The 21,589-nt window shown below is 40.5% G+C and overlaps 1 protein-coding gene across 1 annotated transcript in view; it reads left to right on the top strand.

Annotated features, from left to right (window-relative positions):
- The window catches only part of LOC122801242 (septin-2-like), a 919,510-nt gene that overhangs the window by 10,183 nt on the left and 887,738 nt on the right, over positions 1–21,589 (top strand). Inside the window, exons 2-3 of the mRNA XM_044070794.1 lie at positions 6,453–6,576; positions 13,578–13,712. Of these exons, the coding sequence (XP_043926729.1) occupies positions 6,453–6,576; positions 13,578–13,712 (259 nt within the window). The remainder of the gene's footprint in view (positions 1–6,452; positions 6,577–13,577; positions 13,713–21,589) is intronic.

The following is a 21,589-nucleotide window of genomic DNA, read 5'->3' as shown; positions in this document are numbered from 1 at the left end:
GCGTATATCATGCCGTCGGATCTACCGACAACCCAATCTGCTAAAAAACGCAAGGACCGGGACGGACTTCCTCGGCCCGCGTCCACTACCGATGCTACTCCTAAATCCTCTGCTAGCGCTCCAGTCCCCTCGGAAGTGGTAAATCAACCGCTCCAGGCCGACGACACAGCGTTAACATGACCTTCGGTCTCGGAGATCTCTCCGGTGCCGGTTGTGGATTTTCCTCCGGAAACCGAAGTTCTGGATCTACCTGACACCATTCCTGTGGACAAGGTAACGCCTGCACGTGGGACTGCTAGGCCTCCTGTTTCCATGTCCATCAAGGCCTTTGCACGTGCTAAGGCCGCCAGTCAGGCCAAGGCCCATCCTAAACCTGCCCAGGCCCCTTCATCTGATAAGCAGATCATGTCTCTGGCTGCAGATCTTATTTCCCTTATCAGGGGGTCTCAGCCTCATCCGGACAGGGGTTCACAGCCACCTGCAGAAAAAAGGCCTAGAACTGAGCAGGCGGACGACCTCTCCTCGGATGAAGCCTCTGGGGATTCTGAGCATTCTGATACCCAAGAAGAACCCTTCCAGGCCTACGAGGACTCTGATGCTGAGGAATCAATTCCCTCTGCCTCCCCTCCAGAGGATTTCTCTTTTGGTGAAGTCCTGCATTCCATGAGGGAACATTTTCAATGGCAGGGTCAGGAATTCTCTGACTCCAGGAAAAGGCTTCATACTTTCCTCAAGCTTCCCCAGCACAGACCCTTGGCTATCCCTCCAGTTATGGATGTTTTGGATGATGTTTTCTCTGACTCCAGTGCCAACCCTGATTCTCTTCCTCCTGCTCCTGTCAAGGCGGACAGATATTACAGGGTCCCTGGCACTCACAAGCACCTTTTTAAGGCTCACTCTGTGGACCTAGAAACTATTTCACAGGGCCCCAAGGGAGTGTCTTCCTCCTCTGCCAAAAACCCACTGCCAGCTGACAGAGAAGCAAGGTCCCTGGAGAGATGGGGTAAAAAAGTATATACCTCTACTACCCTAGCCATGAGGTCTCTTAACTGCCTTTTTCACATGTTTCAGTACCAAGATTTTCTCCTGGATGATTTACAGAAAAAGTTAGCCTCTCCTGAGCCTGTTGATAAAAAGGCACTGCAGGATCATATTCATAACACTCAGCAGGTTAATAACCATTTTCTGCAGTGTGGTTATGATGCACTGGAAGCTTCATGTAGGGCAGCTATGACTGGGGCTGTAATACGTAGACATGCTTGGTTGAAGGATCAGTCTTTGCCTGACCATGTTAAAGTAAAGTTACTGGATGCACCTTTGGAAAAACAAAGCTTTTGGTGCTACTGCACAAGATGTATTGAAATCCATTGAGGAAAAAGCAAAGTCAGTACAGACAGTCAAGGATTTCCTTCAGGTTCAGCCACCCAGATTCAGCAGAAACTGGCCCTCCAAGAATTGGTCCTTCCCCGGCTCTGACAAGTTTCAAAGGGGAAAAAGCAGACGTGCCCGAGGTAGAGGGCAATACCGAGGATCTTACAGGGGACGCCAATGGCAACCTTCAAATCAAAGAAGTGGCGCAGACAATTCAGCTGCACCACAAGGACAATCACAATGACTTGACTTTCGTACCGCCTACAAAGGTTCAAAGAGAAGCACCTTTGGGCGGAAAATTAGCCTTATTCTCACAAAACTAGCATATCTTAACCAAGGACAATTGGATTCTGGGTTTGATAGACAAAGGTTACAGATTCCACTTCCACACATTACCAATAAAACAAGGCATGCCAAACCTGCCACATCATCAAAGGGCAGAGGCACTCACTCAAGTTTCCAAGCTATTAAGTATAAAAGCAATAGAAAGGGTTCCTCCTCAGGAACAAGGCCAGGGATTTTATTCACGACTGTTACTTGTTCCAAGAAAAGAAAACAAATGGAGACCCATACTGGACTTGTCAACTCTAAACACTTTCCTCATTGTGCCAAAATTCAAAATGCTGATGTTGCAGCAACTTCTTCCCATGTTGGGCAAGGGGTCTTGGCTGGTCACTCTGGACCTCAAGGAGGCATACCTGCATGTCCCAATCAGACAAAGCTGCAGAAGATACCTCAGATTTCTTGCGGGGACAGAGCATTATCAATTCTCAGCATTGCCGTTTGGCTTATCTACTGCGCCCATAGTGTTCACGAAATGCCTGGCATCAGTAGTGGCACACTGCAGACTGCAGGGGATTCAAATATACCCCTACTTGGACGACTGTCTCATACAAGCAGACAACAAACAAACTTTAAAAGGGAATTTGGACTATGTCATGCATCTACTGCAGGTCTTGGGATACACAGTCAACATTCAGAAGTCAAACTTACTACCATCCCAACAAATTATATTCCTAGGAGCCAAACTGGACACGGAAAAACAAATGGCCTACCTCACAGAGGAAAAACAGCAGCATTTACCAGAGTACTTCAAAGGCCTAGCAAAGCTTTCCCAGCTGACTGCAAGGAATATCCTGCAGGCCCTGGGTTTCATGGCATCTTGCATCCTTCTGATACCTTTGGCAAGACTTCATATGAGGAAACTGCAATGGTATCTAAAAAACTTATGGTCTCAACACAACAACAGCCTAGAGGACATAATCCCACTTATTCCATGTCTGCAGAAGGAATTTCTATGGTGGGCTCAAGCCAGTCAACTAAACGAAGGCATGCCTTTCAACAGACCTCAAGCAGACCAAATGATAACAACAGACGCCTCAGACCATGGATGGGGGGCGCACATGGAGGGCAGATGCATTCAAGGTCTTTGGACGCCAAAGGAAAGACACCTGCACATAAACCAAAAGGAGATGTTGGCAGTGATACATGCCATCGAGACTTTCAGGGACATTTGCTAATAAGGACAGACAACACTACTGTCATGTGGTACATAAACAAGCAGGGAGGCACTCATTCTTACCCCCTCTGCAGACTAACAATGCTTCTCTGGGAAAAATCCCTGAGCCTGAGGATACATTTACAATCCCAGTTTGTACCAGGCAAGGACAATGTACTGGCGGACAATCTGAGCAGAAATTTCATGGATCCACACGAATGGATGCTGCACCCTCACATTTTCTCTCAACTGGCAAGGACATGGGGAAGACCGGACGTAAATCTTTTTGCTTCCCACTTAAATCATCACCTGGAAAAGTTCTGCACAAGGACTCACCACCCTCTAGCTTGGAAAACGGATGCTCTCTCCTTCAGCTGGAATTCTCTAAAGATTTATGCATTCCCTCCCCTGCCTCTGCTGACCAAGGTGATACTGAAGATCAAAGCAGAACAACCAACAGTCATCTTGATAGCTCCAGACTGGCCGAGGCAACACTGGTACCCATTGCTGTTGACCATAACTCGGACCAAGCCATGGCCTCTGACCCTATGGCCCCTGCTCCTAACTCAACACAATTACAGGACTGTACATCAAGACCTGAAAACATTGCATCTGACAGCCTGGAGGCTACCATGACTTCAACACCAAACTCTCTTTCCAAATCTGTTCAAGAGATCTTGCTGGAAGCACGCAGACCTTCCACCAGAAAAACCTATTCAGCCAAGTGGAAGAGATTCAGTATCTGGAATGCTAACAGGGGTCAGGACACAGCATTACTGAGTATACCTCAAATATTAGAATACTTGGCAGAACTATTTCATGCTGGACTCTCATACTCCTCAATAAAGATTCATGCCTCAGCAATCTCAGCAAAATACAACTGTGACCCTCCAGTGTTTTCGCATCCTCTGCTAAGACAGTTTCTAAGAGGGATAAAGAATATCAAACCTCCCAGAAAACAGCCAGTACCTGCATGGGACCTCAACTACGTGCTGGAAAAACTAACTCTTCCCCCATTTGAGCCAGCAGCAACCTCAGAAATGCAATTTCTGTCATGGAAGACGGCCTTCTTATTGGCAGTCACCTCTGCAAGAAGAGTTTCGGAGATACAGGCACTCATGGCAGTGCCCCCCTTCCTCATTTTTCATCAAGACAGAGTCTCTCTAAGAACCAATCCTACATTCATGCCAAAAGTAATTTCCAGGGTGTCTCTAAATCAAGCTATTCATCTACCTGCAATCTTCCCCAATCCTCAAAATAAGGGGGAAAAACTACTGCATACTTTGGACATACACAGACAATTACGCTACTACTTGGACAGAACTAAGGCCACCAGAAGGTCTGACCAGCTGTTTGTAGCCTATGCTGCTGGAGTACAAGGAAAAGCAATCTCCAAGCAAACAATTTCAAAATGGATTGGACATTGCATCAGAATTTGCTATTCTTTCCATGGAAAAGGTGTGCCAGCCAATATCAGGCCACATTCCACTAGAGCTATAGCCACTTCCACAGCTTTCCTAAGAGGAGTGGCAACAAAGGACATTTTAGAAGCTGCTACATGGAGCTCCGTGCATACATTTACCAAGCACTACAACCTGCCCTTATACTCCAGATCCCGAGCAGGCTTTGCTTCGGCAGTCCTGCAGGGGATTTTAGCTACACCATCCTTATCATAGTTCCATCCACCCCAGCTTGGCTATGGTACTCAACCCATATGTTATGACTGCAGTTGCATTCTTGAAGGACATAGTACAGTTTTGTACCTACCATAAATGTAGATGTCCGATAGATATGCAACTGCAGTCGGATTTTCCCACCCTCCTACCCCTCTGTATCCTTCTTTTTGGGTCCCTACCCCTCTTCCCTTCAGCTGGGGGTATCTCCTATGGTGTATCTGTTTATTACTGTTGTGCATGTTTGGGATTATTTTATCCATTTACCAAATTTAGCCTTCCTAGGAGGGCACCTGGCATCTGGGGCAAGAAACACTGAAGAAGATGGCGTCGGCCGATGCCTTTATACTCCAGCCGTTGTGATGTCGGAGAGGAGGCGACACCAGCTGACGCCAGACCCAGACTTTGGAATTCGGCCGACCGAGGGCTGCCTGAGGCAGGACAACCCATATGTTATGACTGCAGTTGCATATCTATCGGACATCTACATTTATGGTAGGTACAAAACTGTACTTTCCTCATTGTCATACTCTGTTTTGTTATGTATAGCTAGCTAGCATTGTAATAACAGCTTCCCCATGCAAAAATGGTGTTCTTTTTTGTTTTATTTTCTTTTGGTTGCTGATTGGGAAGTTTGTATTTTATCAGTTGCCTTTTGATATTGTCAGTTTTCTGTATATAATGTGTAGATTTGTGTATATGCATGAAATAGTGTTCTGTGGTTGGCAGATGGTCACAGATGAAAGGAAAATGAGTGTTTGTGTTCACAGGGGAGGAAGAAAGGCTTATGAAAATGTATTTAATTTACACCCCATGCAGTATGTGTAGGCTCTGGGGTCTTAGAATGTGACATGTTCTGTGAACAAAGCTTTTTATGTGTAGACATTTGAAATGTGTAAATTTGTGCTCCTAGAAAAATAAGGATATAGAGTAAAATTTTATCTAATCTTTGAAAATTAAGCTATTCTTAATTTGTGGATTCCTCACACATTAAAAATGAAATAGCTGATCAACCTACTCGGTGTTACTGGCATTTAATACTACTTTGTACTGTGGGAAGTATGAATCATTAGGGAGGGGCAGGGCAAGACAGCCTTGCATTTCTAGAAGATGAATGCCCTTCTCTGAATGGATTTTCTTCTCACAGCTGGGTTGCACAACTTTGGTGTTCAGTTGGACTGACTGCAGGGTAAAAAAAGACACCGTATCAATCCTGTATTGTTAACCAGTATCCTGTTTTGGAAGGCAGTCTGGGAATGTGCAAAATTGCAGTGCTTATCTGTCGATAGAGCACTTGCAGCAATCCTTAAGACATTGCAGGCAGTCTAAACTAATATCACAGTCTGTTGACTGGAATCATTTGGTTGACAGACGTCTTATGCTCTCTGTACCACATTGATTCTAAACTGAGGTCTGTTATGATCCCAGAGCAGCAAGTGACCGTCTTGATATTTCAGTATCCTTCTTAGTTTGGTCAGATGACTTTTAACACTAAAATGATTGCCTTAGTTGTGCATGTTTTCTGATAACATTTTTTAAGTTTTGATAGCATGTTCATTTTAATATGTTTCTTTTTAAATGGCAAGTTGATTTTAAGCACCTTGGTGCTTCTTGCTTGAGAGGTTGAAGAATGACCAGGAAAAAAATGGAGTGAAGAAAACGAGAAAAGCTTAGGACAACTATTTAATTGATAGGGTAGCAACATTTATTATATTGGTGATGTGGATTTGATGTACATTTTGAAAGTTGTAATCTGTTTGCAACTCTTGTTAATGTTGTGGTGTGTTGTACGTATAGTATGGGCAATTTCTTGCTCAGTTGCATTTCTTTTCATGTTGAGCAAACTCTAGTCTAACAGCTACACCACTTCTAACACAATGGATTTTTAACTGTCTTATTCTTCCCATCAGAAAAAATTGAAAGAACTGTGGAGATTGAAGCTTCAACGGTTGAGATTGAGGAGAGAGGAGTGAAGCTGCGGTTAACTGTTGTGGATACTCCTGGATATGGAGATGCCATTAACAGTGAAGACTGGTATGTAAGTCTAGAACAGACAAGTACTAGGGAGCAGTAAACTTTTTTCCTAGAGTGTGTTCTGAAGCTTTCATTAAATACTTAACCATGAACATAATTTCCGAGCTGTTAATGGTGGTCTGGTTTCTTTTGTTGATCTGAAGGTATTAGATAGCCTCTTTGGAATAAGTCACTGTAATAGTAAATTAATGTGTAAGGGTTGTACCCTAAATAAATGCAGCTGTATGCAAATATCTGTGAAAGACTTTGCAGACTGTACCTTTTTTGTTTAGTCGTCAGTCTTAACCTCTTGACAGATGACCATTTTCCTGATGACTGCCCTTTTAATTACTGTTTTTGGGTATTTTGCTGTCTGTAAGTAAAAGTTGATTTCTCCAAAATATTCAGCATTTTTTCATGAAATTTTCAGGGAATGTTATTAGCACAATTATTACCCCATAGCTTTGGACTCCTATTCTCAGAGATGGAGGAGCAGCTACATCTTAAATTTAATGTCAAAAATTAGTTTTAATGCCTCAGCATGTTAAAAAAAAAAAAAAAAAAAAAAAAGTCAATAATTCGGCTTACCCCTTTTAAGCCAGAAGCCCCACCACCATTCAATATTCGTTTTTAGTAGTTTTTGTTTATTTTATTCTGAAGAGAACTGAAAGCAATGCTTGTTTTCAACTAACTGTTTAGTAAATTTTGCAGCTTCTCAGTTTGCAAAGGCCATTCTGACCTGAATTTCATCCTAACTTTCGATGGCAACCTCTGTCTACTGCTTCAGCATGTTCTTAAAAAATGTTCAGGACAAGACTCCTGAGCAAGCCCCGCTTTTGTTTTTGCCTAACCTGATTTATTTTAGAATCTGAATGCATGTTTGTCAGAACAAGTAAAATCTGTAATGTACTATAGCATTTAAAATGAGAGAAAGTTACTCTTTTCTGAAGGAGTATTTTTTTTGGTTCTTAATTCATAAACTTATAGTAATTCACATTCTCTCATAGTGCCCAAATGGTAAATGAGACTTTTGGTAATAGCAGTAATGGATCATATCTGTAGAAGTGAGTGAAATACTAAAGCGGATTTTTTGTCCTTCTGCTGCAAAGGTATTCCAAGGGTAAAGACATATGCACATGCTCTTTGTTCATGTAATGTAGTTTGCTGTATATGCATCAAAATTAGGAGGAGGAGGCTAAGTCAGGTGTCAGAAAGCTTAAGTGTTCAGGGGAAATAGGATGTTTACTACTTGTAGTATCTGTGTTGTAACGGGTAGCATGTATACTTTTTTAGTGCTAGAAGATTAGAAGGCTGTGGGTTCTATTCCCATTCCAGGTGATTGGATTGCTGACACTGCAGTGCAGAATTAAAGGGGTGTGCTGCACCTTGTGTGTGTGTGTGTGTGTGTGTGGGTGTGTGTGTGTGTTGTCCTTCGGATGAGGTATTAAACAAAGTTGCCATTTGCTTGAGTTTGTTGTAGGTGCCGTGGGATCTTTTATATCCACCTGAGCTATCAGAGTTGGGGATATTCCCAGAGGGTCTTGCCAAATTTCTGCTAGCAATAGAAGTGCCACTTCAGGTCTCCCCTGAAAAGAGTCTACTAACTTAGAAATAACCTGGTCAACAAAGGAAGGATAGATAAATTAAAACAAAACAATCTGATATAATGACAGATCAGTAAAGAAGTATCCTAGGTCATTATTGCATTATTGTACTTGTCATGTTGAGCAGAATTTCAACACAGCACCCACAATGAGAGTGGAGTATATAATGTAGAATATCAGACTGTAGTAGTGAGCATTTAGGCATCTTTGAAACTGTAGATATGCTGTTTGTACTTTAAAAGGACATATGTCAATTTTTTTTTTCAGAATTTTTGATGAAACTTTCACATAATACTCACAGCATATTTAGGTATTTGCTATCCTACTTTGAATTTCACCATAGCACTTAGCTGTTGAAATTTGTGGCATGTGGTAAATGGAAAAATATTTTCTTTTTCTGGTAAAATATACAGGCCTTTACTTCTGTTGTAATGAAAACTCAGCAAAGAAGTATTCAAGGCCATTGCTGTGCTCTGCATGCTGATCAGAAGTTCAATATCAGACCTACTGTGGGAACAGTATAGTACAAATGTCATATTGTTGTATTGAATGCATCTGAAGTGTAATTGCCATCTATTAAAGAGAAAGGGCCTGTCTCAGTTTGTGATTTTCATAGTAAAATGTGTAGGTAGCTGCTGTGACTTAACTATAAAAGTTAACTGAGATTTTGATTTTACCCCTAGGGCTTTCAGTGCGTCACTGTGGTGAATTTGACTATACCACTTTAGTTGCTGTAATCTGTGGCATTTTATGTTTGGCATGTGGCAAAAATAAATCTTTGTAAAATACATTGAATTTTCTCTTCTAGTGCTATGACCACTCAGAAAAGTATTCTAGATCAGTATTGTATCCTGCATATGAGTAGAAGTTCAAAACAGCACCTACAATAGAAATGGAGTATAATGCAAAATATTACACTATGGCAATGAAACCTCTGAACCACCAGGTCTAATGCCTGCACATAAAAGGCTATTTCTCAGTTCTCCTTTGGAAGTTCATTACAAAACTTTTAGACAGTGACCACTGTGAGGTCAGCTGCAGGAATTACCTAAGGTGGTGCTTCCACTCTTTGGCCTTTCTGTGCAATAGTAAGCTGAATTTGACCCATACCACTTTAACTGCTCCTAGTGTATGACATGTCATCTGTGGAATGAGGTAAGTGTAAACGTTATTTTTTTCTTGTAAAATGTAAAGGATTTTTATTTCTGAACTCTGTAAGGAAATATTCTAGGCCGTAAAATTGTAACTCCACGTCAACTCCTAAGTCCAAGGACCCGATGTAGGTCCCTTCCGCGTGGTGCTTGGTTACATGATTGGTTGAATGATAGGGGGAGTGGTTGAGGCTTAGGAGTTGACGTGGAGTTTTCTGAGGAAGTTGGTGTATTGTAACCAATGAAAAGCTTGGGAGAAGCTTAAACCTAATAAATTTTGTTCGTTTTACATTTTGGCGACTTGGAGTTTTATTTTGGTGTTCTCAAGGGATGGAGGAGTTTCGTGCATCTCATCTCTTTTACAGTGTGTACATTTCCTTGGTTTGTCGACCTTTTAAGACTTTGTAACATATTTTTAAGGTAGTAACAGCAGGGTGGTGAACTGCAGAAGGCACTTAAGGTTGCTATTCTTTCTTCAGGAATTTTATTACAGTTCAGTGCTGCATTTAATCCTACCACTCAAGTGCCATGTGAGCATGGCATTATAACCATGGCATGTTACAACTGAAAATATATTTCTCTGGTGATGTATGTAGAGGTTTTACTTCTGATGACATGAAAGCTTAGTGCACACATTCTGGGCATTATTTTCAACTGGCATTGTGAGCAGAGACCATATAAACTGTCCAGTATAAACCTGGTACGATAATAGACTTTGATGGGACAAACCCACTGTAGCACTGGGTTTTCTTAGCTTGTATGTCAGCAGCTGAATGTCATTTCTCCTCCGACATTTCACAATAAAACTGTAAGGAAGTTCTGATATAGTGGTTTGGTACAAAATACTCCAAAGGATGCCATTCTGCCCCAAAGATTTCACTGCATCTCAGTTCTGATTTAAATGACAACGCCATCCTTGTTATACAGAGTTAGAGGTGTTATGTCATCCAGTAGACATTAACAGAATTTGACCATGCCACTTTAGCTGTTGCAATCTGACATGCTATAAAAATTCTGAAACAATGATTTTTTTTTTCTTCAAATATAATACTAATATAGTAAAGATGGATTATGGATATGAGCATGATTGTGCCAACCTAATGGAAGTGTAATATAATGCTCATCAGTCTGGTGCATTCTGTTAGCCATGCTGACCTGTCTCTTGACACTTAGTACATGGATATGTCTTGTTGGATGGCATATTTGACTTCTCAGTTATAAACTACATTTAAGTATGGCTTTAAGTGCAAAAACAACAGAACAGTTGCACACTGAATTTCTGGGCATCAGGTCACAGTCCCCAGTAATACTTTCCTTTTTGTTTAATTATTTTTTTTTCTTCTGTATCTGGTAATCATCCAGAAATGAACCGCCCTTTGTTTTTATATGTAGCAAGCTTCCCAAAATGATATCCACATGTATACACTCATAATGCCTTATTCAGACTCAAGTGAAAGCTGTAATAGTGACAGTGACACATTTCAGTTTACTGCTGTTACATACATACATACATACACTACCCACCAGCATGCAAGATAATTTTCATCTGACATTTATGTAACTACATCACACATTCGTGTATGTACATCATAACTCTTTAACCCTGTCCTGAACAGATGGTCACCTTCTGTGTACACCTCTGAACAGTAATACAATTTACCCTTTTGCTGTTGGATATGCATACACCCCAGGCTAGCTGAATCACTGATTTTATTTTGCGTTAATCGTGTAATTGTCCTCTTCTTTCTGGGATAGTCTGACCCCAAAATAAGAGACTTTCTGTACACATATCTGGTGTGTAGTTGTGAAGAAAGTTAAAGCTAAAGTGATCTTAGTAATGAATTTTAGCTTGTACTTTGATTCATACATTGCCTCTAGACATACCAGACAACATGATTATTGTGTACTTTCTCACATGACTAAGGTGCTGCCACTCTACTCCCCCAAAAGATTGCCATCACCTGTAGTACCCCTTTGATATGTTACGAAGGTGAAAAAAATGATTACAGTAACATAATTCAGCTTGTAGCTGTTAGACTGTATGCACTAATACAATGTCCCCACAAAGCTGTAGCAATAATCACTTTGTGATCACCTATTTTTGCTTTCATCTGCAGACTGCACCCTAAACAAGTGGCCACACATAGTCATAACCTGCTATGTATGATTGCCAAAAGTGGAATAAAAATGGCCGCAGTAATGCTTTTTTGTTGCTGTAGACACCCCCCCTCTGATCCCCCTAACAAAGAAAATGAAATTGGCTGTGGGCAATGAGCATTGCTGCTGTTCCCCAGATATATCCTTTTTCCTTACAGATTAAAAAAAATCTTACAGTAATCCATCCTTGAAAACTGGAGTACATGCTGCTTCTGGTAATCTTTAGTCAAATGACTAGAGATTGCCTGGAAAGCAAAGAAACTGGTGACTAAGAGTTATTGATTTGTGGTTTTTAGAGGGCATAGTAATTGGGCATGGGTTGGCTACTAGCTGTTTGTGGAGTACAGATGAGAAGTCATGCTATTAAATAGCTTGACTTTTCACTTTTGGGTTAGATTTCTCGTTTATGGGATAATTTAACGTAAGCTTTATATTTTTCAGCACTTGTTAAACTTTTATGGCAGTGCTGAGAACTGTGGGCTTGGCATTAAAATATTCTGTAAAAGTTTAATCTTGCCATTAAATCAGACACAGAAAAAAAAAATAGCTTCATTTTTGATGAGGAAATATTTAAATTCTGTAGGGAAAAAATCCAAGAAGAAATGAGTGCTGTCAAAGCAGAAATAATGAACCTCATTTGGAAAATTGTTGCAGTCATTAAAAAGGCATCAACCCTCCCATTTCTGAGATTTGCCTTTTTCATGTAGGGATTGGAGTTTTTACTTCATTAATGGGCATTCAAAGCTTGCTGTTTGTGCCTGAAGACTATTTTTTCCTGCTGAAAATACTTGGATTTAACAAACAATCAAGAGGTTCCTTTGCTACAGATATCAGAAGTAGTGATTAAGGATATTTGCAGGTTAGGGAATCTGAGGCAAAGGTTTACATTTGTGTTTAGAACCTAACTCTTCAGTTACTAAAGCTCTGCCATTTCCCTACTCTATTGACAAAGTGTGGGCAGAAGATTTTCTTAGCTTCATTTGAAAAGACTGAGTAAATGATTAATGTTATATGCTTCTCCTTAGAAGCAGCTTTCGGAATGCTTGAAACCTGAAAGTACCATAGTGAGAATTACTGTTATTTAAAGCTTTCCAGGATTATGTCAATTTCTCTAGACAGTTGTAATTTATTGGGCTTGGTACAGGGTTTTGTACAGACAATTCACTCTTCTTGTAAGGTGGCTTTTGGTAAAAGAAAAAAAAAGGATCTCTTTCAAAATGAGATCTTGAATTCTCCTTTGGATAGAGATTTAAGTTTTGGACCCTCTGCTGCAGAAGTTATCAAAAGTGTGATGACAAGAAGTAAGCTGGTTCATGGAATATCTCAGATTTTTCTGCTCGACCCTCTACATTCTCCAAGGGATGGTCTGCTTCCTTGTCCACTTTTGGCAAGAAACACAGCTATCTCAGCAGAATGCTGGTAAGGAGATATTAAAAAAAAAAAAAAAGCGCAGGGAGATTCCAAAAAGAAAACTGGATCCCTCTTAGGACAAGCGATAGTCAAAGAAGGCAACCGTTTTCATTCCAGAAAATATGAATCTCCATTTCTCTGTTTGGTAATAGATTGTTTCAGGCAAATGAGTTCTGAAGCTGTTCCAGGTAAGATACAGATGGCAGTGGGAGGAAATTGCTTCTTTATAGATGACTTCTCATCTGCCAGGCCAAATCATTCTCTTCCTTCCTGTCCTACATCACACAGTGTCTCAGAGAATAATAGAAACAGTTTCTCCTAGTTGGGAAAAGGATTTTATTTGAGAATGTTTTTAGTGCCAAAGAAAGAAGTGTTTCTGTTCACTAACAGAAATATCATTGGGGCCTTCTCTGACCATTTTCCTATGATGATTCATTTGTACACCACCCTTGTATGGTACTTGAAACAAAATAGTAGTGGGAAAAGAGTGACCTAGTCCTTCCTTCCTTTACTATTCAGTGAAAATATAACTAAAAGAAATGCATTCTGTACTGTTTTCATTCATACCGTGCTACATGTCTGTTAGCTAGAAACAAATTGCAGTGTACATATTAAGTTGTAGTCACTGCTTATTTTGTCAGCATTATGCAGATTGAGGTCAGTATTAATGAAAACCTGTCTGTATGATTTTTGCTTACAGCTTTAGGACCATAATTTCGTATATTGATGAGCAGTTTGAAAGGTACTTGCACGATGAGAGCGGTCTGAATAGACGTCACATTGTGGACAACAGGGTGCATTGCTGCTTTTATTTCATTTCTCCCTTTGGTCATGGGTAAGTTTGTAATGCTGCATACTAAAGTTGTCTGATTTTTATCTAGTATTTTATTTCATTTTTCCCTTCTTGCAACCAGCCAGTTGGGACCACCACTGATATTTTTTTTATCCCCAAACAATATTTTATTATGATGGCAGAAAAAATTCAGGCAGCACCATCTGTGTTATACATTGCATCTAATCACTTATGTCCTGCCTTTCTCTCTCTCTCTCTCTATATATATATATATATATATATATATATATATATATATATGTGTGTGTCTATACATTTTTTGGGGAGGAGGCTACTAGCCTATTGCTTTTTGAAATATTACTTAAAAATATGTGAAGTTATATTTGCAGAGTGTTTGTTCTACAAAGAAGAGCAGTGACACAAAGGCAAAGGAATGGGTTTTGTAAACGAGACATGACATCTTCAAATTGGATGAGATGAACACAGTTGTGTAAATTGAAAGGGTGTTTCCATCAGACATGTAAAGATAAAACATTGCTTTTTCATTCCGAGATAATGATTGTAGTATGTCAAATATCACGGGAGGAATAGTGTTTTCTTAAGTTCAGCGAAGTGAATCTTAAGTTTAAGCAGTTCAGCATGGCTGAAACAGCCAGAAAAAAATATTTTTTTCATTTGCAGGCAAACTTAATATGTTAATGTATACCTGTATTACATAAAACATTCAGGAGAGAGCATGTAGCTACATTAAATAATAACTTGAATAAATTGGCAACTTTTATTTGCCTAGCATCTTGGTCAAATTAGACCTTCAAGGGTATAACCGGAGTAATACATTTTGGATAACGGTGCATTGCTGCTTTTACTTTATTCCTCCCTTTGATCATGGGTAGGTTTGTTGTGCTGTGTGCTGAATTTGTTTCTGATTTTTATCTGGTGTTATCCAAGCTTGTATTATAAGAATTAACAAATTAATAAGTAACTAATTATTAAATCAAAGCCTTCCAATTAAAATCAATATTCAGACCTTTAGATCTATAGATCTGAAATGTCAACATTAATAAATCCTTCTCTAAAATTAACTTCACCTCATTAGAATTATTGTGACGTAAAACATTTGTTTTTTAATCAGTGGAATTCATTAAAATGAACAACTACGCTCTACCTGGCATTAATACTAGTCTCTCTCAAATGTTCCTGTATTTTTATCTCCTTGTAAGTCTCGCCTGTATAGGCTAGATTACAGGAACATCTAAGGGCAAAAAAATACATTTTTTGGAATCACAACTAAAACTGCTAACAGTTTGAAATGTTTTATGATTAATACAAGGAAACTGATTACCACAGACTTGCATATATTACAGCTATTATTACAGGGGGCAAGTATCCCTGATTTGTAAAAATCTGAGAGGTTGTATTTCATATTGAATAAAACTGCAGTGTTTGCAAATGTGTTGAATATTGAGCTGTTCCATGTATTTTTTATCAACTTTCAGACACTGAAACAGGTCTTCAGTAATGTACAACCTTGTCAGAGTACTGAAATTAATGTTTAAAAAAACAAACTAGCTGTTTGCGAATAGCATAGTTAGTGAAATTTCCTGCTGCCCATTGATTATGTAGCAATGCAGCTCAAGTAAGATCGCTTTGGGCCGCATGTGGAATATAGAGGGGGCATCCCCCCTCCCCGCAAAAGTACTTAAAATGTGGTTCTAGCACATACAAGACAAGCTACTAGTAATTTGTCTTGTGTGTGCTGGAACCACAATTTGTGTACATTTTTGATAGCTGTGTGGATGCAGTGCCATCAGTTTTATGTCCACCTCTTTCAGTGGTAGGATGCACTGATCTGACAGTCAGTAATGTAGTTGTTGATGCAGTGACTTGAATTTAAGTGTGTACTTTTTCTCTGTACAAAGCCAGAATTTGTAGAGACAGGATTCGCGTAATACTTTTTCAGCACCATATCTTCAACTTTCATTAAGTCATGGGTTGCCAGGTCTGATGATTTTTATTTAAAATGCAGACAGAGTGTGAAAGTGCATTGTAGGAAGTGCTAAATGGGTTGCTTGGTAAAGGAGGCAACCACATAGTCTCTTGGAGAGGTGTATGTGTGTGTGTGTGTGTATATGTGTGTGTGTATATATGTATATATATATATAAGGAAATATTAAAAGGTAGAATTTTAAAAGGAATTGGGATTCATTGTTTTTGAGAATGGAAATGTATAGTTTTGTACTGCAAGATGTTATGCAGTTATCATTTATTTGCATTTTCCTTAGAAAATATCAACACATATCCCTGTAGAATCTGTAGTTTCCATAATTTTATGGGGGTGCATGGATTTCTTTGCAGTTTTAAACATTTTTAATGACTCTTAGGTAACAAAATTATTTTTTTTATGCTGTTATACTTTTGAATGACTTATTTTTAAATAGACTGAAACATGGGTTTTAAAAGGAGCACGTGTCCCACCTAGTCTATCTGTTAATGATTTGAATAAGCTGCTGGCCTTATGTGCTTTCTCCCCAATCATCCTAAGGATTACCTTAGATGTCCCCATTCATTTCTGATTTCTTTTGCTAGTTTTGACTTGGGGAGCCAGGCTTGTCTATGAAATGCTAGTGATCAACAGTTGCTTGCACAATCACTAGTACGTGACTGCATGGTTTTCTCCTGGAAGGTCGAATTGTTGGTTTATCAGGAATTTCTCCTTTCCCTGTGATGATGCACTCTCTGAATTGGTATCTGTAAATAGCAGGGGTATGGTGTTGCAGACACTTCAAAAAAAAAAAAAAAAAAAAGTTTTTTAGTTCAAAATGCTGGTCACATTTAGAAGCATTCACTCATTTGTGATTGCAGTTGTGTGAGGCGATTCCAACAAGCTACTGACCCTTGTAAAGTCTTTCCCTAGTACCTTTGCAGAATGACTGCTTAAATTGTCTACGCCAGTTTTGTGAATTTCAGATTGCATCAGCTACTACCCGCTTCTGTTATGCCTTTTCTGAAAAAATAGTACATACTTGGACACTACATTTTGCTGAGTTATATCATAGTTTCGAGTTATCAGTTTTTTTTTTCCATAGGCCGCGGTGGTGCAGCAGTTAGCGTTGTCGCCTCACAGCAAGAGGTTCTACGGTTTGATTCTCGGCTGGAGCGCCTTTTGCGTGGAGTCTGCATGTCCTCCCCGCCGTCGAGTGACGTTTAAAAGATATGCAGGTATGTGCGTGCATGAATGGGTGTGCCTTCTTTGAAGGGTGGGTGTCGGGCTGGCACCTCGGCACCATAAAAATCCACTGCCAATCATTAGCGGACCGGAATTCCACTGTGGCAACCCCTGACCGGTGAAAGCCGAAAGACATTAGTTTATATCAGAGTTTCTTTCATGCTCCCCATAGCCCCTCTTTAATTAAGGTTTCAGTGTCAAGCTGCTTTAGTCTTTGTCTTGACTTTCCTCTGGCGTCTGATGCAGACCATACCTCATTTTCACTGCTGTCCACTGAATTAACTCTAGCCTGTATTTGATCTTATCTTGATGATGTCTGCAGAACACACAGCTGTCTAGATGTTGTGTTGTTAACTATCCACTAACTGAAGTCTTAACTTGTGTGTTCTTGTCTGCATGCAAGTCACCTGATAACGCTACCGGATGTCCCTGTTCTGTTGCAAATATTTATATTGTTGCTTAGTTGTTGCTGCCCGCATACTTTATTCTGTGCATTAATTTTAAGTTGCCAAGATTTAGATGGTCTTTTCAGTCTTGAGTCTATTTTCCTTACTGGGCATTTTGTAACAACCTCTTTGTAGAATTTTTCATACCAGGTAGAATGTACACTATAGGGTTGGTTAGAAAGACCCTGAAAAGGGCCAACCCCTGCACCACAACTTGTCTTGCGATGTTTGGAAGGGGAGTAAATTAGACGTGGACACTGAGAATGTTGTCTGTATTTCATAATGTTTCTATTCAGACTGAGCTACCTGTAGTTGGCTTGGCATTTAAAGCTTTAAACATGCCCTAACTTAAACCCCTTTTTATTTATATCATTCATCTCTGCATCTGTTATATACATTCCATGAGGTGGCATGATTCAGTCTATACACTGATCATTTTAAAATTTAAATCAGCTCTCTGCTAAACATGTTGATTTGCAGAATAATGCCTTTGCATGTTCAGAGGACTTTAACAAATGTAGCTTTTGATTTCATAGAATCATTGTCTCCCAGACAGTCGATAATATATGTTAGGACAGTTTTCTTTTGCCATCTGATATTCTTTCCTTATGGGACATTTCTTGCTGCACTGCAGTTTTACTTGGAAATAAGATTTCAGGAATGAAACTTTTATTCTCTTGCAATGGTATTGGCTGTGACAGCTCTGGCTGTGCTTCTTCCTGGAATATATTGACCTTGTGTTTACTTTTTTAAAATGTTTGAGATTCCTTTATGCATCTTTCCATTTTCCCTGCAAGACAGCACAACATTACCATGGATTTTGACTTTTGGTTACAGAAATTCCTAGAGCTTTTGTATTCTTATGTCTTTAGCCTATAAACCTGGTCTTCTGCAGTTTTTTTCCCTAGCTTCTTTTCAATATTTTCTTTACACTGTATTGAGTTTTTAGGTATTATTAAAATAAATAAATAAATGTTTTGCTTTTCAGCATTCTGCCCATTATCTTAACAGCAGCTTAATGGGATACTTCTGGTGTTGATACAATGCAAAATGAGAGTAAGGCATTTGAACTTTCCTTTCCTAAAATGTAAATTATTTGGTGCATTCTTCATCTGGCTTTGCCTGTCATAATCCCCAATATGCATAAAAAATGTAGCATTTGATGATGTAAGCAGTGGGTAATGCTGTCATTTTAAAAAATGTGGATGTACCACACACATCATGATGTTCTTCGTTCCCCATTGCTGCAGTCCTAACTATTGGGTATAGTCCGCATCCAGTCGGCCCGAATACCAGAGTATAAGGCTGACGTCGGTCAGGGCGCATTAGACTGACGTCAGTACGTCAGGGTACTAATGCGCATGACCGACGTCATATCCTCAGTCTTTTTTGCCGCATGGTCCGATGCAGAAGCAGTTTTGCGAGTGCAGGTTGGCGTTCTGAAATATTTCCGAAACCGGAGTTTCAGACCGATACAGAGTTGGCTAAGTACCCCGTTGGGGAACATTTTGGTTTTTTCTTGCCTCAGTATTTTACCGGATGTCAGAAAAAGTGAATAACTGCATTTCTTGTGGGAAACAGATACCTCATAGGGATTACCATACCTTGTGTATACCTTGTTTAGGGCCTGAGCACGGCGTTGTTGGTTGCCGCTCTTGTGCTAGGTTTAACAAACGCACTATTAAGAGGAGGTTAGACTGTGCCAGGTTAGTGTTTGGGAAGCGTTGCAATTATAAAATGCCGTCGGATGCTCCGGCGCCCGCTCCAAGAAGCGCAAGGACAAAACAGCGAAGCCTAGGGTTGATGAACCGGCAGTCCCGGACGTCGGTTCTTTAGAAGGCTCAGTGGAGCCAGAGGTTTTGCCAGGAGTTTCCATGGAGTCCCAGGCAGAAACTTTACTGTTACAGGATGTGCCTTCTCAGGAGGTAGGCCAGGCTGAGGGGCTTCTCAGGTGACTGTTCTTCCCTCTCTTCCCAAGGTAGTTAGAGCCTCTCCTTCTGTTGCCAAAACTTCTTTGAGAGGTAGGCCTAGTTCAGCTTCAGTGGGGGCTTCTCCTAGCATTTCGGGTTCTGTACCTAAGAAACATATGCTTAAAATGGCAGAAGATTTGATTACTATGATTAGAGGTTCTATGCCCCCGCCTGATAAGAGGCCTAGGGTGGAACCGGAGTTTGATAGTTTTGAACAGTGTTCAGAGGCTTCAGAGTCTTCTGCGGAAGACTTGCAGGAGTATCCTACTTATTCTGATTCTGATGTGGATGATTCCACTCCTACAGCTTCTCCTCCTGAGGATTTCTCTTTTTCAGAGATTCTGCATTCCATGAGGGAACACTTTAAATGGGAAGGCCAGGATTACTCTGATTCCAGGAAAAGGCTTAGGGAATTCTTGTTTTTACCCCAGCATAGGCCCTTAGCTATTCCTCCTGTGTTGAATGTGGTGGAAGATGTTTTTGCAGAGGCTTCCCTGAACCCTGACTCTTTGCCTCCTGCTCCTGTTAAGCCTGATAGGTATTATAGGGTGCCCGAAGCTCATAAGTATTTGTTTAAGAGTCCTAGGGCGGACCCAGAAACTATTTCTCAAGGGCCTAAAGGTGTTAAAGCTTCTGTGGTTAAAAATCCTGTTCCCACTGATAAAGAGGCAAGGGCTTTGGATAGGTGGGGAAAGAAAGTGTATACTTCTTCCACTCTAGCCATGAGAGCATTGAATTGTCAGTTTCACATGCTAAAATATCAGAATTATCTCCTTTCACAATTGAAATCTAAGGTGGATGCTTTGGCGGAAGGTATTGAGTGTAAAGAGTTGCTGGATTTGGTTCATGTGTCTGAACAAGTGGGTAAGCATTCTTTGCAATGTGGTTTTGATGCTGTACAGGCCTCCTCGAGGGTGGCTGCTACCAGTTCTGTTCTTCGCAGGCATGCCTGGTTGAAGGATCAGAATTTAGCTGAGCATGTTAAGACAAGGATTTTGGATGCTCCTTTACAGTCTGATGTGTTGTTTGGATCGCCTGTGGAAGCAGTTTTAAAGAAAATGGAGGACAAAGCTAAGTCTATGCAAACTGTTAAAGATTTTTTACAGGCGCAGCCACCGAAGTTTAGTAGAAATTGGCCTGCTAAGGGGTGGACATATCCTGCTTATGATTCCCAGTCTAGGGGTAGGTCTAGACGTGGTAGGGGCAGGGCTCAAGGTTCTTTTAGGCCTAGAACAGGGAGTTCACCTGCTCAGACTTCTGGTGAGGGCAGGGGTCAGTCCTTTCGTAAACAGACCCAATGACCTGTCTTTTCAGCTGCCAGTAGATTCCAGTCTGGCAGCTCCTTTGGGAGGAAGACTGTCTCTTTTCAAAGAAAATTGGGATTTAATTACTCAAGACAAATGGGTGTTGGATATCATTCACCACGGTTACAGATTTTATTTCCATACAATGCCCCCTTTCAAAGGCATGCCAGACGTTCCTCCTACACAAAGAAAAGTTGCACACTTTAGATGTACACAGGCAATTGCGTTATTATTTAAGCAGGACTAAGGATTTTAGGCAGTCTCAGCAGTTGTTGGTTTCTTTTGCTTTGAGTTCACAGGGCAAGCCTGTGTCAAAACAAACTATTTCTAGGTGGATTGGCTTTTGCATTGCATTTTGTTATTCCCATCATGGCAAGGAGATTCCAGCTGGGATTAGGCCTCATTCCACTAGGGCTACTGCCACTTCAACAGCATTTCTAAGGGGGGTGGCAACTAAGGATATTTTGGAAGCAGCTACTTGGAGTTCAGTGCATACTTTCTCTAAGCATTATCACCTACCTATCTACTCTAAGTCTAGGGCTGGTTTTGCCACAGCTGTTTTGCAAGGCATGTTGTCAGCTCCTGCTTCTTTATGATTTGCCAGCCTCCCTTACCTCTGCTTTGGGATTCTACCCAATAGTTAGGACTGCAGCAATGGGGAACGAAGAACATAGTACAGTTTTGTACCTACCATAAATGTAGATGTTCGAGGATCCCATTGCTGCAGTCCAATTTACCCTCCCTCCTTCCCCTCTGTGTTTAGGGGTGGTTGTGTAGGTGAGGTTACATGCTTATATATATTTTTTGTATATATTCTTGTATATATTGTACATATTTTTGGTGCAGGTATTTTGGGCCTTGTCTTTTTAGGATCTTCTGACATCTGGGGCAAGAAAAGACTGAGGATATGACGTCGGTCATGCGCATTAGTACCCTGACGTACTGACGTCAGTCTAATGCGCCCTGACCGACG

This window comes from Protopterus annectens, chromosome 4.part1 (assembly GCF_019279795.1).
Source record: "Protopterus annectens isolate FY-2018-M chromosome 4.part1, PAN1.0, whole genome shotgun sequence".
Classification (NCBI taxonomy): Eukaryota; Metazoa; Chordata; order Ceratodontiformes; family Protopteridae; genus Protopterus; species Protopterus annectens.
The sequence above is the reverse complement of the archived record's forward strand: the minus strand, read 5'-3'. Positions and strand labels throughout refer to the sequence as shown.